Consider the following 16398-nt stretch of genomic DNA (forward strand, 5'->3'; position numbering starts at 1 on the left):
GATCTAAAATAAATGTACATGATTTCAGGATACCTGCTCATTTATGTATTTTTTAGGTGAGTGTATTAGTTATTGACTATATATTATGTCTTCTACTTTAACTGGCTATAATTTAAGAGTACTATTATGAGGAAAATAGCTCCTTTACAATAGAAAAATAAATTTAAATGGAATAATCCATCTATAGGAATCATCTCAATTTAAAAAAGAATGGAAGGATAAAAAATATTTTGGAAGACTTGTCTAAACACCAGAGATCCTCCTAGGAAGATTTTAGAAAATTCTCCCTACCTCTAGGGGAAAATTTCATGAAACATGCTATTAAGACACTCATTTTCTCATCCCTACTAATAGAAGTTTACCTAATGGCATACCTCTTCCTCTTGGAGGGTGTTTTCATCAGAAACACATTTGTCTAAATTAATTTCAAACTTTACCCCTCTCTAGAAGAAAGCAAGAAAAAAAAAATCTCAGTTTTGCAATCCAATAAAAACCTTAAAATTACAACTCCCAATTTGACATTACAGATGCTTAAAACCATTAGTCTAACATCACAAAATAAGGCAATTCCATAAAATAGTAGGGGGTGAAATTCTACAGGCAACCCAGATTGCAAGGTGCAGACCCCCCAGCCAGATTTTTAATATGAAACTTTAAGACAAAATGTTTATTACCTTCGCTTTATGTTTTTGTTCTGGAATTTTATTTTCCTTTATGTTCGGAAGTATAATTTGTTCCAAGTTTCTTTCAATATCCTGAAAATTTAGAGAAAAATTAAAATCTAGCATTTAATTTTGAGCAATTATATTTTCACAACCCCTGAATTCACAGGAGGGTCTGTTTGCATTAGTTGATTTCTCAGATGAATCTGATGATTGATTTGAGAATGAAAACATAGCTTTTGCAAAGGAAAGTTAACAAAAGTCCACTAAGAACTTGGGCACAGTGTCCATTAACGTGAAATATTAATACATTTAACACTGAGTTGCAATGGGTAAAATGCTATAATGTGATAATGTTTATCTCTCCAGTCCAGTACAACCTAATTCAAGAACGTACAAGATCCTTCCATCAAGAGGCTTATGATCTTAATCAGGAAAACAAAAAAAGGGCACAGCTCATGATAGTATAAAGGAAGAAAGGGCTCTCAACATTGACGAGCAATTTGAAGGAGGAAGAGAAGAAGATTGTAAAAGTACCGACAAGAATTTCAAAGAAACGGTCAAGAGGTGAACTTTAAATCCTGAGCTTTCTCAGGGTTCAGTCCTGGGCCTTCGGCCCCTCTCTTCCTTAATACACAGGGGTCTTAGTAATTGCCATGGATTTAACTGCTATTTTTACGCAGTGACTCTTAAACGTGTTTCTTCGGGTTTGATCTTTCTTCCCCTCTGAGCTTTGCACTCACATACTCGGCTGCCTCTTTGGTACCATCTGCACCTTAATATTCATTCCACAGTTTCATACTGAGCATCCACTACGGGCCAGACACGGTCTCACACAATGGGTTGGTGCAGAACCTGACCAGAAGGTCCCTGCTGACACAGGACTCACACTCTTACTGGAGTATGATAGGTAATAAACGACATAATTTCAGGAGGTGTTAAATGCTATCAAAAAAATAAAATAGGGTAATAGCGTAGAAAATGAATGGGGCATGAGAGTAACGCAGGGAAAGCCTATAGGGCGTTTGCTTTCAGCCCTGGAATGGGGTTGGACCTTGGCTCGTGCAGGTCAGGTGGAGCGAGCCGCAGGGCAAAGCGGCGAAGCAGGGATGTGACCCCTCAGATCTTCCTGACTCAACACATCCAAAGTGGTCCTCTTGAGTCTGCCCTGCCCCCCACACCTGCTCCACTCTTCCCCATCTTGGTGAAATGCACTATTCCTTCCGAACCAGAAACTTATGAGCTTCCCGTGTGTGTGTGTGTAAATGCTGTTTTCTCCCCACTATTTTACATTCTGTCCCTGTCATCTCCCCCTAAGGGTTAATTACTGCCTCGTCTGTGTACCACACCCTCGGCATGCACTTCACACACCCTGTCTGTCAGTTTGAATTGTTACTGGCTGTTTGCCCTGCAGCCCTGGGAAGGGTGTTTTCCTGCCTTGCAATATTACACAGTCTGAAACAAGACTGTGACTTCTGTGTCTTACTTACACTTGTGAGGTTGGTTGTCTTACGTGATTGTGTAGTCTGGTTGTCTCAATTGCACGAGAAGTGTCATATTGCTTTCTATTTCCCTTAAAATGCGGTGTTAGACCTCTAAGCCGCATCCACCCCACTGGGTGGAAAATTCAACCTGAGTCCACTTTAGAGCTCTTGGCACCGCCTCTTGTGAAGCTCCCCAGGTTTTCACAAAGCAAAACACGCAGGGAGGCTGTTCAGCCTTCACTCAATAGCCTTCACCTACCCTCAATCAAGCCCTTGGGGTACCTTGACGGTGAAGGGGAAAGACCTCCCAGGAGAAAAGTCTTTTGAGAGCCATTTGATAATTTAGCTCTGCCCAGTTCCCTATTAATGCCAAAAAGGTAAGTTTGAAACATCAGAGGAATTAACTGTCAGGTTCACAGACCTATGTGTCTGAGTTTGAGACTCAGACTCAGACACCATCAGAGACCGCTCCCGGGAGCAGTTCTCAAACTTGTCTGCACTAACTCACCAGCCAGCTCTTGAAAACGGGATGCCCGGGCCCCACCCCAGGCCGTTTGGGGCTGAGCCCAGGTGGTGTTTGAGCGGGTTTTTGGTCTTTGTTTTCGTATTTTGGCCACACAGCAGGGCATGAGGGATCTTAGTTCCCCCACCAGGGATCGAACCTGAGCCCCCTGTCGTGAAAGTGAGGAATCCTAACCACTGGACCAGGAGGGAATTCCCTTGTTTCAGTTTTTTACAACTTTCCCACAAGATTCTACTGCACAGGGAGGGGCAGGAACACGGGGCTGGAGTAAACGCACTGGGAAACACAGCACCGTCTAACAACAACCATCACCTGCACAGGTGCTCCTTCCTCGGGTGCCTCTTGGTGGACAGGCAGGTCACACTTCTTCACCAAATACGTTTTATGAGTTATTTTTGAGTCCTCCTTCAATGCAAATTATACACAGTCAACAAGATTGGTTTTGTGTCCGTTCTGAAGGCCACTTTCTGAACCTCGGCCGCTAGACCTGAATGGGATCTAGTGAGGACACTGGCCACGGGAGGATCAGCGGGGGTGGCTGGAGAGAGCTCTCTTATGGCTTCTTTTCTCTGTGGCCGCCCTCAGTATCCCCCAAGTGCTTCTTTCCTGGTCTCTCTAGAAAAGTCTGCCGTCCATCTTTCCTGGATGCAGGCTTCCCATCGCAGACCTGCCTTAAAAACAGGGCTGACGATGACACGAGGCTCCCCACCATTGACGAGACCTCTGCCCTGGGGAGAAGCGCGTCCAGCCTGCCCCCTCCCACGTCATCCAGGCCTGAAGCTTGGCGTGGTTCCTTCAGATGCCCTCCTCCTTAGCTCTGCCTCTCCAAATTCTGCTCTTCCCCTCAGACCCAGTTTGGGCCCCATCTCTCTTCTTCCAGGAAAACCCTCCACTCACTCAACCTGCTCATCCTCACTCCTGTGCGCTCACCAGGCTTAACCGGATTCAGCCTCATTCGATCATTGCTTCATACGTGTGTGTCTTACCTTTCCAGCTATTTATGAGTAGACATGTCTATGCTAGAAAGAGTGCAGGTTTAGAATCAGATATTTATTTAGTCTGCCTTGTCATATCTAAGTGACTATGGATGAGTTATTTACTTTCCCTGTTACGGGGAGTAAAGGAGATATGTATGTGAAAGCTCTAGTTCAGAGCCCAGTACATGCAAGTGAATTGCACTGTATGCTCATTTCACCTATATTAGTTCATCTGTGTGCACTCAGGGGTGGGGGAGAGAGGGAGATCAATTTCAGTAGTGTGGGTGGTGCTATGCAATGAGTGTGTAGTTCAAATGTGTGTGAGAGGGGAGGTCAGCTGTGTCCTCGGTGGGACTTGGTGCCCACCAGCCTCTCATAGAAGGAGCATTTCGGAGCGCTGAGGGTGTTTCTAGTGTTTAAACATGCATGTGTTTTTCATGCAATGTGGTCTGCAGACACAGGCCAGCTATCTCATCTGGAGCTCTACTGAAAAAGCAATGATCTCAGGATTGGAAGAATGAGTTTCCAATGTGGAGCCTTTAAGGGATTTTTAAAAAATCAACTCTGCTGCACTCAAATGTTGCCTTATATGGACTTTCGAATCTTTCCCCTGCATATGAGACTATTCCAATAGAGCTGAATTCAATAAATACGCTTCTCTTTTCCTACCTTACGGGCATGAACTTTCTTCCTGCTTCTAATCCAGTCCTGGAGTAAAGTAGCTGCTCGGTCAATACTTATTGACTGATTCATGGGGAAGATAATCAACCAGTATTTTTAATAACAGCCACTCTTAACTGAGACTTTCAGCCCCCTCACCTTGGGTAGCCTTAAGTAAACCATAATAAAGCGAGGCTTCCATTAAATCTGACAGCTTTCCTATTTAAAAAAAAAAAGTTTGCACGATAAAGCTTATCCTTTTGATGAGAAGATCATTACTTGTAATACCTGCTTAGTTTAGTTAGCTCTGAATCAATAGAGCAACATTCCCTTTAGAAGAATGAATTTATTTACCTTCAGTTCACACCCCATCTTCCTTCTAATTTCCTTCATGTCGTTGTGGTACTGTTGGCGTATTTCCTCTAACTGCTTCCAATATTCCTGGAATCCAATCCCAAAATGTTAAATGTTTGTGAACTTGACAGAATAATCTCCAGACAGCCTACGATTTTAAAAATGTGTGATGTATAGTAAGGGAAAAGCTGTCGTTCCTGAAAATGATCATGTGATTTACACTTTGGCTGTGGTACCTCCCCCTGGTGAGGATACGGTCTCCTGGGACAACCTCATTTTGATATATAACCCCAAATGCATTACTGACATACAATTACTTTATATGTAATCCTGTTATAGGTTGAATTTCATCCCCCCAAAAAAGATAAGCTGAAGTCATAAGACCCAGGACCTCAGAATGTGATCTTATTTGGAGACAGTGTCATTGCAGATGTGAGCAGTTAAGCTAAAATGTGGTCACACTGGGGCAGAGGGGGTCCCTGATGCGTATGCCTGGTGCTCTGTCAAGCCACACCGGGAGGAGGCCACGTCCAGTGGCAGAGACTGGAGTTGTGGCGCTGCAAGCCAGGGAGTCTGAAGGGCTCGGACCAACCACTGGGAGCTAGCAAGAGGCAAAGAAGGATTCCCCTCCAGGTTTCAGAGGGAGCATGGCCCTGCTGACACCCTGACTTTGGACTTCAAGCCTCCAGAATTGTGAGACAATAAATTTCTATTGTTTTAAACCACCCAGTTTGTTGTAAGGCAGCCCTAGGGAACTAATACAAATTTCAAAAATGTCCAGGATGGACAGTTACTTTATCAATCCGAGGTAAAAAGTCTTATGAATCAGCTACACTGCATTCTCTGAGATGGTGAAATACATATCTCTGTCTGCCTGAACCCCAGCATGGTGCATCACACCCTTGTGTCCAGCAAGTGTTTGTGTAACACGCTCTCTCAGGTGCACCGCAGATGCTAAAAGCAACACCCTATTACAGTTAACAAAAGATGAGAGAAGTACAACGGGACCCCTGGAAGCAGACAGTTTTTAACCTGTTCCTTCATTTCGTTCCTCCTGAACTGCAGCGCCTGGAACCCAAGCTCTTCTGCATCACTTCTTAGCTTTTGTCTCTGGTTGTGATGTGGCTCAGCAGAAGATGGACAAAGACCCTATTATTAGAATGAAATAACTTATAAAGTGTACTTGCATTTTGGAAACACCTTACAATTTGACCTTGATCTTATCCTTTGAACAATAATTATATCATCAATCTCAGTATCTGGGAGTTTTTTTTTTAGAGCAAGCAGTAGAATTTTCTTAGCTTAAGTGTGAAACATTTAAAAAGTAAAAAAAAAAAAATTTGTGTCATTTGTTCTAAACAATCAATATTTTACACTACCATGTCAGACACCTAGATTCATTTTCTGAACTGCTAAATTATAATTGTGGAATCAAAGTTCTGTAAAAGTTTAACAACCCCTGGAGCATGAGATTAGGTAGGGGAAGAGAACTTGAGCTTTTGAGCAGTTCAAAATAAGAGTGCTACAAATAGGAGGTGTACCTAATTTTTCTCAGCCCCAGAATTCTGATACCATACTTAAGGGTAAAGGCTAACTTTAATTTCAAATAAAATACAATAGTCTCTTTTTAAAAATGTGTAGAATTCTAATAGAATCAAAGAATTGCAGCACTGAAAGGGTCCTTGAAGCCCATCTACAGCTTTTATAGAAAAGGAAATTGAGGTTCAGAGAGGTTGCATGTCCCGCCTAAGGTCACACAGCAAGTGATGGAGCCAGGGAAGGGATCAGGCTTCCCAGACCCTAACTGGAGCCTATTCCCATTATTCTCCTTTAGCTATTAAAAACTGGAGAAAGTAGAGAACCGTCTTAATCTGTGTGGAATGAACTTTGACTTAAGGATCCATGAATATTTGTGAACAGAGAAATCATTAGAAAATTCCTGATGGCCTCTTATATTTGTTATTTTACTTACCAATTGCTTTTCCACTTTCAGCTTATATTGTTGAGCTTCACATTTCCTCTGAAGGTATTCAGCAAGGCTTAGGAAATACAAACGTTCAGCTTGAGTAGAAATTTTAACTCAGCATAGGCATCAATCTGACAAGTGAATTTTCAGCTTTGTAATGAGACTCACAATTCACCTGTGATGTTCCAAGTTCAAGAAGTAATTCAAAGTTACAGAATGTGTACATTGGAAAAGAAGATATCTTTGAAATCAAGAAGAAAGGGAGGTAAAGAGAACAGTAAAAACTGAGGATACAGGAGAGGATAAAACTGAAAAATATTCTGATACAATGATTTTTCTTCAGGGCAGGAATCAGTCCACCCATAGTCTATAACTGTCTAAGGGAAAAAGAAAAAGCCCATACCGGGATCTTCTCATGCTGCGTGCAGGTATCTGATCTATAGCCTTGTCACCCTGATTGGACTGATGGCTGCTTGTTTGTTTCCTGCAGGATACTCTGAGCTCCTTGGAGCACGACCGGAGCCCCTCCCTTCACCTCTGCTCCTCACGCAGGCACACAAAGGCTCAATGAATAAAGAAACGAGGCTTTGGCCATCTCTCACAATGTGTAGGTATTTTTCCAGCACAATTCCAGTCAATTCTAGTCAAACCATTTTCAGGTTTGTACCTATGTTCTAGATATTTATCCTTTTTTGTAGAATTTCCTACAAGAATTCCTGCAATCACTGATTGCTAAACAAAAACTACCACATTTCAGATCATAGTATGATGTAGGTGATAAAGTTCTTTGGGATTCTAGCAACTTCTTGGGCTCCAAAGACAGACCTGCCATTTCAGAAATAACTCCTTTAGGCACATCAGGATGAGCGGTCCCTAGTTTATGAAGAGTCAGGTTAATGAATCAGCCATTTAGAAATATGAAAAGCTAGTTGAAGTCTTTGGACCTTAGTTCCTCATCTGTAAAAGGGACACAATACCAGTCTCACAGGGGTTGATATGAGGATTAGAAGAGATAAGTTCTGTGAAAGTGTTTCATTGTTTGTCCAAAATTTCAACAATAAACAACCACAGACACCAAAAGTTAGCAAATTCCCAACACAAAGAAAAAACGTGATGGCAAAAGCGTTTCTGAAAAATGACTCTCAGACTTAGGTCTTCAGGGCTGTGGATGGGTGTCCATCATTCTGAACAGAGAACACTGACTTCAGTGTGAAAGAAACCATAAAAAGTATTATAGATCTGCAGAAATTTGTTATGGAGTAAACTTTTCGAAAGTACACCATAATTATATTATTTTCTTTCTAATACATCCATACTCTGAAAAATCCCAAAATATAAATGCTAAATGAAATATATCTCACTTTTCAGTATGTCTCAAATTATAATTTAATTACAATTCAATTATTATTGATTAATATTATTATTAATATTTGGCAAATGATACACATACAACTATTTTCATCACTCCCAGATAGTGGATTTTACTAGAAAAAAAGATTTAAAATTCGAGTGTGAAGCTGTGCCCACAGTCAAATGGCTACATGAATAAGATTAGCCGCATCGAACTTGAGATGCAAAAGGGTCAAGGGAACTGTGAATTCAGTGTTTTAAATGAACAGTATGGAAGTTCTTCCTGGATTTTTTTTAGGAGAATTTGGAAGGACTTCAGAAGAAACGTTGATATAGCAAGCTATCTTCAGAGAACCAAAGTTTAAGTAGTCTATGACCTTACCATTGACCTGGGGATGGGCTGTGGCTTTCTTCCTGACTATAATTCTCCTCGACTCCGGTGTCTTTTTGAGGAACACGGTGGTAATGTGGTCCATGGGCTCTCTTCCGCAACAAGTCAAGTCGAGCATAATACTGATCATAGTGTCCACATACGGCTGCAAGTTGGGGCCTTTCTACCATTTTTATCTGAAGGATTAAAAAGAAGAGAGATTTTTCAAAAATACATGATGAAAATCTATAATAATTGACAGTTTGAGTGTGACCATAACTAAGGCATTGAAGATATCTTGTTGTTTTTGCTCTAAACTTGTTATTGAGTAATCTTAGAAACTCCAAATCCTAGAACTGAGAAATGTTTTAGAAGTCTAAGTACTGTAGGGCAGTAGTTTATAGTTTTGTTAAGGTGTGAATGTGAATCATGCATACTTCATGGCTAGTGTATCAAAAATACTTAGCGAGTGAGTATCTATCCAACCCCAGATCTGAAACTAAACTCAGCATTATTATTTCCTATTTTTCATAAATTTACTTATACCTTACTATAGTTTATGCAAGAATACTGTCCTTTATTGTGCAACTCGCAGATTTGGGGATTTGCAACATGTTTAGGTTCTGATAAATGTACTAAATACAAAATGGCAACATGACTGGAAGGAAAGAGGATGCTGAATCACTCAGAGGCATTCTTCCCATGCAAACAAAGTCAAGTAATAGCTGCGACCAGCCTATGACCATCCCAAGCTACCCCTCACCTGCCTTCCCAACCAGAAAGGAGTAAGAGGAGGGGAACCGGAAACAAACTATCTTAGCGTTAGTGGAGGCCATGAGCTGGAAGACAAGAATCAGACCAAATTAGCACATGAAAACCTGTCAAGACCCTGCTGCTAAAGAGCAAAGTAAAGTCAATCTATGGTGACCATGCTGCCCACTTAACAGTCGCTAACGAAAGAGAAAAAGAAGATCAAACATTTGGAAAGGCCTAGAACTGGTAACTGGAAATATGAATAACCAAACAAATGGTTAAAACTGAAATTTCCTCACTGTAAAGATGTAACACACTATATTCTTTGTTCTTTTTAGTGCCATGTGATACATATGAATGTTATATATATATAACATATATATATTAGATTGAACCATATGGAATGTAAATATTTGACCATCTTTAACTTACAAAAATGGCACATTTATATATATAGGTCTATTCAAATACTAAAGTAAATGGATAAAATTTGGCTTCTCAGTCTAAACATAAATTATATATTTATTTAAAAAATCTTTGAGAGACCTCCTTGGTGACGCATTGGTTAAGAATCCGCCTGCCAATGCAGAGAACATGGATTTGAGCTCTGGTCTGGGAAGATCCCACATGCCGTGGAGCAACTAAGCCTGTACACCACAACTACGGAGCCTGCATTCTAGAGCCCATGAGCCACAGCTACTGACGCAGCATGCTGCAACTACTGAAGTCTGTGAGCTCTAGGGCCTGTGCTCCACAACAAGAGAAGCCACCGTACTGAGAAGCCTGCACTCCACAACAAAGAGTAGCCCCCGCTCGATGCAACTAGAAAAAAGCCCACACGTAGCAACGAAGACCCAACGCAGCCAAAAATTTAATTAATTAAAAAAAATACAATTCTTCAATAAAAATACAATAGCCCTTTTTATGTACCAGAAGCATTTCACTAGCATGAACTAAAAGTTTTGACATTCTGCTGAAGTGGATTCAAATAACTACCATAAAGAAACTCTGGGGAAAAAAATCAATGATTATATAATAAAAATTTCTCAATTATAGATAACATCAAATTAAGGGTATGAAATGCATGTTTTCTGCCATTATGCTACTCACATGTCCTATATAGAAAAGCCTTATTTATTTAAAGAAATAAAAAGGATTTGAATTATAAAAAGAAAACTAAAACTAATGTATAGAATACCTATAAGAAAATACAGCATTATTAAAAAATATATAACAAGAAGTTGTCCCATGAAGTATCACTATAATGCTCATTACAGAATTTTATTACAAGTACAAAACTAGTGTATCCCAAAGTAATGACCTTGTACCTCATAAACAGGTACAAGTAGTTCTGTAGACTATACCATCCACTTAAAAAAACCAGAGGAAGTGTTTAGCGTGACTTACAGACATGGGCTTCTGGGCGCCAGCTGGTGGTCTCCATTCATTTCTATATAATGTGTCCTTCCTTTTAATTGGCACGGATATCCTTGATCTTGGTAGGCACTTTCCCTGGAATCTCACTTTCTGTATTTTAGGATCTTATTTAACCAAAATAAAACAACTTCACTTTAAAAACATGTCCACATCTTTCATATTACACTTGTGAGAGTATAAGCATAAGGAGCATTTTATAACACAATAACTTCACTTTAACCAGAGACATTTATACCCATGGAGAGAGGTGCTGATGGAAAATTACTACACATTTTCTTTGAATGGAGGAAACCATTTTTGCAGAGTTCCTTTACATATTTCCAATAACATAGAACGCTACTTTCCAAAAATTTAGTTATTAACATTTACAGAAACAATATGCATCATATAACGGCATACTTAGTAATTAAGTTATTAACTAGATTAACTTAACTATAAGTAATTAAATGGAGTCATCAGAGCTTGGGTTTTCAGACTACAGCATTCACGTCGCATTGTTGTTTGAAATGGATGAGTGGGTCTTCTAATATATTTGCATTTGTCACCTTCAAAATGTGTTCTTGTTTTCCTATCTGTTCTATATTAGAAATGGAGACAATACACTTTCTCTCATCCTCTACTTACCTACTTCCTAAACACTCTCAATCTAGACCAATATAGAACCATCCCAAACCAAATTAAACATGGCAGAATCATTCATTCATTTTCCCTTCATAACCTTCCTCAATTTTAGTTCCTCCATCACAGTGGATAATACTCCCCTATCACTGGTTCCTTGGAGAGATTGTCTACTCTTCATCCTTGAAGTTGACACATTTAGTTCTGGCTAAAAATCCTGCTGCTCTTATTTCACAATAAAATTGAATTCATAATTTTTCTCTTCTTTAATGTCTGTCTTTCTGTCTCTGTGTCTCTCTCTTTCTCACTCACACACACATACACACAGAGTATTTCATCAGCTGATTCCTGACACCACCACTACAACTGCTTCTCCATTTATCATTAGCATAAAGTATCAGCTGCTTTCTTTGGGGGTCACATAGTAATGGTTCTCCCACTGTCACCATTTAGGTCCAAGATCCTAACTTTAGCTCCAATGGGCCTCTGCAAGAGAACTCTTAATCGCCAGTCCATTCTCTCTATTTCAAAAAAATAGGCTTCATCTCATGATTTCATGTCTGTCTCTGAACCTTCTCTGACTATCCCTTCCCTACACAAAAGTTAAGTGTGGATTCTACCTCTTCGAGTAACTCTTTTTTTTTTTTGGCACACGGGCTTAGTTGCTCTGTGGCATGTGGGATCTTCCTGGAGCAGGGGATCGAACCTGTGTCCCCTGCATTGGCAGGCGGATTCTTAACCACTGCGCCACCTAGGAAGCCCCTCTTTGAGCAACTCTTTATCAGCAAATCCACTGCTTCATCAAGTTGTCCCGATTGATGAGAGGAGAGGAGGTGACTTCTCCAGGTCACTCATGAACTAGACATACAGGCATGCCCACACATCACTCGACAAGGTGATGTTTCTCCTGCTTAGACTGCTCAAGTTTTTTAAATGTCCACGTTCAATATATTTGGAGGAATTTCCCTGCTAATGTTGTCAGCTGTATATTATAAATCACTGCGTGAGACACATGTAATAAATGTTTTTTGATCGCATGCTTAAATCATTCTTACCTGGGACTACCTTCCCAGCAGGTCGAGAAGCAGATGCTCTCGCTTTATGTAAGAGGGTGTGATTGAACTCTTCCTGAATGACCTAAAATCAAACAGTGCATCAGGACCTGCTAGCCAAAATCTCTGTCAAAATCCAAACAGAACCACCTCAAAACTCACCTCAGGAGTCAAGTATTTGGCAATAAGATTCTCCAAAAAAGGCCTTTTCAAGATGGAATTAATGGATGGTCGATCTTGGGGAGATACTTCAAAGAGCTGGGCTATTAAGGACTGTAGATCATGGGAAAACCTTGGAGATATTGGGGGAACATGAGCTTGACAAATCTTCAGAATCAGCTGGTGTAAGTTGTTACCCTCAAACTGAAAGGACAAGGAATAATGATACTTAATCAGAGAAAAATTCAATGCTAATATTTAAAGTAATATCAAGAAATAAATGTTTTAAAACTTTAATTAGAAGCACTATGGTCCACCCTGAATTGTTTCCATCAACTAATCTTTCATGAGTAGATACTGTAGGCAGTTATTCAATGAGATGTCATATTACTTAAAACAAGGGTTTTTTCAGGTTTTTCTTTTCTTATTATCAAAAAATTTACTCATTCTAAAAAGCTGGAAGGTACAGGAAATTATACATGGGGAAAATACATACAATTTCACCATCCAGAGGTATATTTCCTTCTAGTCTTTTTTTTTTTTTAGGCCGTGCCTCATGGCATGTGGGATCTTAGTTCCCTGACCAGGGATCGAACCCAAGCCCTCAGCAGTGAAAGCAGTCTTAACTACTGGACCACCAGGGAATTCCCCCTTCTAGTCTTTTTAAAAATAATATTTATTTTACAAAGTTGAGATCATAACTATATGAAATTTTACATTTTTCTTTTTAAATGAACGTAACAGAAACCATTTCCTCAAAATTTCTTCATAAACCAGAAAATCTTCCATTGTACAAGGGTGAGTCAAAAATTATCTGCACTCTGGTTATATTAAACTTTCTGTTGGCTGCACTGTCTTATCAGAGCTTTCCGTTCAAGGCTACTGTCTCCCCAGTCACTGCTGTGCAGGTGTGAACGTGTTACATCAGTTCATTTGTAACTGCGCTGTGAGCAAAAATGGATGCCCCACTTGTGATTTGCATGAAACAAGAGCAGCATGCAGTGATCCATTTTTTGTGGTCTGAGGGTGTACCTGGCACCGTTATGTACTGAAGACTTTGTGTGCAGTATGGAGAAAATGTTTTGTCGCAAAGAAGTGTGTATGAATGGACAGAAAATTTCAAGGAATGTCACACAAGTGTTAGCCACCAAGAAGGAGCTCGACGCCCATCCACGTCCATGGCTGATGACAACATTGAGCATACATGTGAAATGATTCTGTTGAATAGATGAGGGACAGTGGATTATGTGGCAAATCATTTGCAAATCAGCCATGGCTCTGCCAATGAAATAATCCACGACAGACTTAGGTTTCGAAAAGTTTGTGCTGAGGCCTAAACTTCGAATTAAACTCAGAGGACTGCTATCCAAGGACGTTGTGATCTTGCATGACAATGCATGTCCACACACTTCTGCCCACACTGTCGACACTCTGCAAAAACTTCGTTTTGAGGTGTTAAAACAACCTCCCTATAGTCCTGGTCTTGCTCCATTGGACTTTCACCTGTTTGGTCCCCTGAAAGCAGCCCTACAAGGACGAAGATTCACTTCTGATAAACAAGTGAAGACAGTGGTGCATTCGTGGCTCACAGCTCAGCCTAAAACATTTTTTAATGAGGGAATATGAAAGCTTGTTGACAGATGGACAAAGTGTATTGAAAAGCAAGGAGATAATGTTGAAAAATTATGTATTTGTCTTTTCTAAAAGTTATTTAAAGTAAATTCTACGTCCAGAGTGCAGATAAGTTTTGACTAACCCTCGTATAAAATCATCATTATTTACACATAATGATAATATTGGGCAGAATGGTGTGGCAGAAAAGATCAGGTTTTGGTCAGACACTTCCTAGCTGTGTGACCTTTGACAATAATAATAATAACAATAACAATAAAACAGCTGTGTACAAAAGAATTAACATAGACGGTCTAAGACTGCTATCCTTAGAAAGGCCTGCTTACATTGGCCCTTGGCTGGCATCTGGGAACTTAGATTTCAGGAAAGTTCCTACCATTCCCAGAATGTTCAGAGTAGCTCTTTTTTTACCCACACTTTGCAAACAACATGGTTTATGCTGAATACTGACTTTCTTCCTGGGAATCTGGAAGCTTGGTACATGCTAGGCAGAGGTGCCTACAAGACCAGTCCCAACAAAAGCCCTGGACACTGGGTCTCGAATGAGCTTCCCTAATAGATAACATTTCACATATATCGTCACAACTTGTTGCTGGAGAAATCAGTGCATCCTGTGTGACTTTACTGGAAAAGGCTCTTGGAAGCTTGTGCCTGATTTCCTATAGTCTTTGCTCCGTGCACCTTTTCCCTTTGCTGATTATGTACAATATATTCATGCACAACTTATTTTTAATGGAAATATGCTAATGGTACTATTCTCCAACTTGGATTTTGTACTTTATAATATAGCTTGGACATGTTTCCATGTTGGTATGTATGGAGCTATCATTCTTGTTAATAGCTTGTCCGTATAATTTTTAACAATCTAATAAAACCAAACATTAAACTTTTTCTCTCAGAGGTTAATTTCATGTATACAGTTTTCAATAATTCCAGATTAATCTGATGATTCATATACTTACCGGATGTCTGAGTGTACAGAGCTCATATAAGACACAGCCAAGAGACCAAATATCCCTGGGAATGATAAGAGTTGACATGCCAAAAAATATCAATAATTCTCCATTAAAATCTTTATCTATAGTGCATTACATTTGTGTATCTTTACAATTTTATATAGGTTGACCAGTTTTCACAAATGCTTTCAGTACATTATCAACTCTTACTCAGACTAGAGGGAAAATTTGTAGTTTGTCAGAATCTGAGCAGAGAAACAGTATACAAGCTTTGCTACAATCTGATGGCTTGATATTTACTTCATGTGATGAGCTAGAAGAAAACGTGTGTATGTATGGAATTTTGAGCAATTTGGAGAGGGAGGCAAAACTCAGACATGGATTTGTTTGATTTAAAGGGTAACATTTGGTTGATTTAGAAAGGAATATCCTACTCAAGGCTATTGACAGAACCAAAGTTAGAGTAAGTGATCAACAGATCATCTGGTACTCAATGAACTTGAAAAAATGTGCTAAAACTGGCCCTGTGCAGGTGTCCAGTGAATGACTTTTTGACCTCAGAGGGCCAGAAACACCACCCTCAGGTAATGCTAGACACCTCCATTATTGAACATGCATCCTATGAAGAAGCATGCAACTCAGATATGTATACCAATTACTTCACCTCTTCCCTACCTCCAATCCTCTTTCCCCACACCTAAAACTATGCCTAAGACCACCCATAAATATCTCAAGCCCCTCGCCTTCCAGGAAGCAGCTCTAAGACTTGTACTCCAGTCTCCTCACTTGGCTGCCTTGTAAAAAACCCTTTCTCTGTTGCAAACCTTGGTGTCTCAGCACTTGGCTTGCTGTACACCAGACAAACGAATCTGGTTTCATTACAATTATTGCTAGGATCTTCCAATTATTGAAAGCATCGAATCAGCATATTTAAATGTTGACTCAAATCCTTAAAAAGCAGTGCAAGGAAACAAAGCAATGCTGTTGGGCCAGGGGTCTCTCTCTGCAGCACTGCTCAGCTCTGGTCAGCCTTGACCTCAGCCTTGACTTTCCACCCAGCTACACTAGCTGCACTCTTGCTCAGCTTGAGGCCAAACCCCTTCTCTAGGTCAGAAGATGTCTCCCAAAAATGCCTGTTCTTTTACTATGTGGAGAAATGTTTACCACTCTTTTTTTAGGGCTTTTCCCTTTCTTTCAAAGTCAAACAGCCAAATAGACCTTGGGTATTTTCCTAAACAGACAACTCCACAAAGGAACTCAGTCTTCCTTTGAATCCAACGGGTTCAACTGGCAGACAGCTTTGAAAAGTGAAAAATTTTCCTCCTCCTATGAAAGTAAAAGCGACCTCATCTTCATCTTTTATCACTGTGTATATTAATATTACTCCTGACAGTAGGCTCTGGTAACCACATACATAAAAGCGGAAGATGCCTTAACGATTACCT

The 16398-nt window shown here is 40.0% G+C and overlaps 1 protein-coding gene across 2 annotated transcripts in view; it reads right to left on the bottom strand.

Moving 5' to 3' along the window:
* Positions 1-16398, bottom strand: part of NEK5 (NIMA related kinase 5) — a 65292-nt gene that overhangs the window by 23670 nt on the left and 25224 nt on the right. For both annotated transcript variants that reach the window (XM_057707580.1, XM_057707581.1), the window contains exons 8-18: positions 14960-15014; positions 12369-12569; positions 12210-12291; positions 10507-10640; positions 8359-8543; positions 6633-6699; positions 5693-5809; positions 4661-4747; positions 2982-3074; positions 675-755; positions 375-443 (exon numbers count right to left, since the gene is read on the bottom strand). In XM_057707580.1, the coding sequence (XP_057563563.1) occupies positions 375-443; positions 675-755; positions 2982-3074; positions 4661-4747; positions 5693-5809; positions 6633-6699; positions 8359-8543; positions 10507-10640; positions 12210-12291; positions 12369-12569; positions 14960-15014 (1171 nt within the window). The remainder of the gene's footprint in view (positions 1-374; positions 444-674; positions 756-2981; positions 3075-4660; positions 4748-5692; positions 5810-6632; positions 6700-8358; positions 8544-10506; positions 10641-12209; positions 12292-12368; positions 12570-14959; positions 15015-16398) is intronic.

Source organism: Hippopotamus amphibius, chromosome 14, assembly GCF_030028045.1.
Source record: "Hippopotamus amphibius kiboko isolate mHipAmp2 chromosome 14, mHipAmp2.hap2, whole genome shotgun sequence".
NCBI lineage: Eukaryota > Metazoa > Chordata > Mammalia > Artiodactyla > Hippopotamidae > Hippopotamus > Hippopotamus amphibius.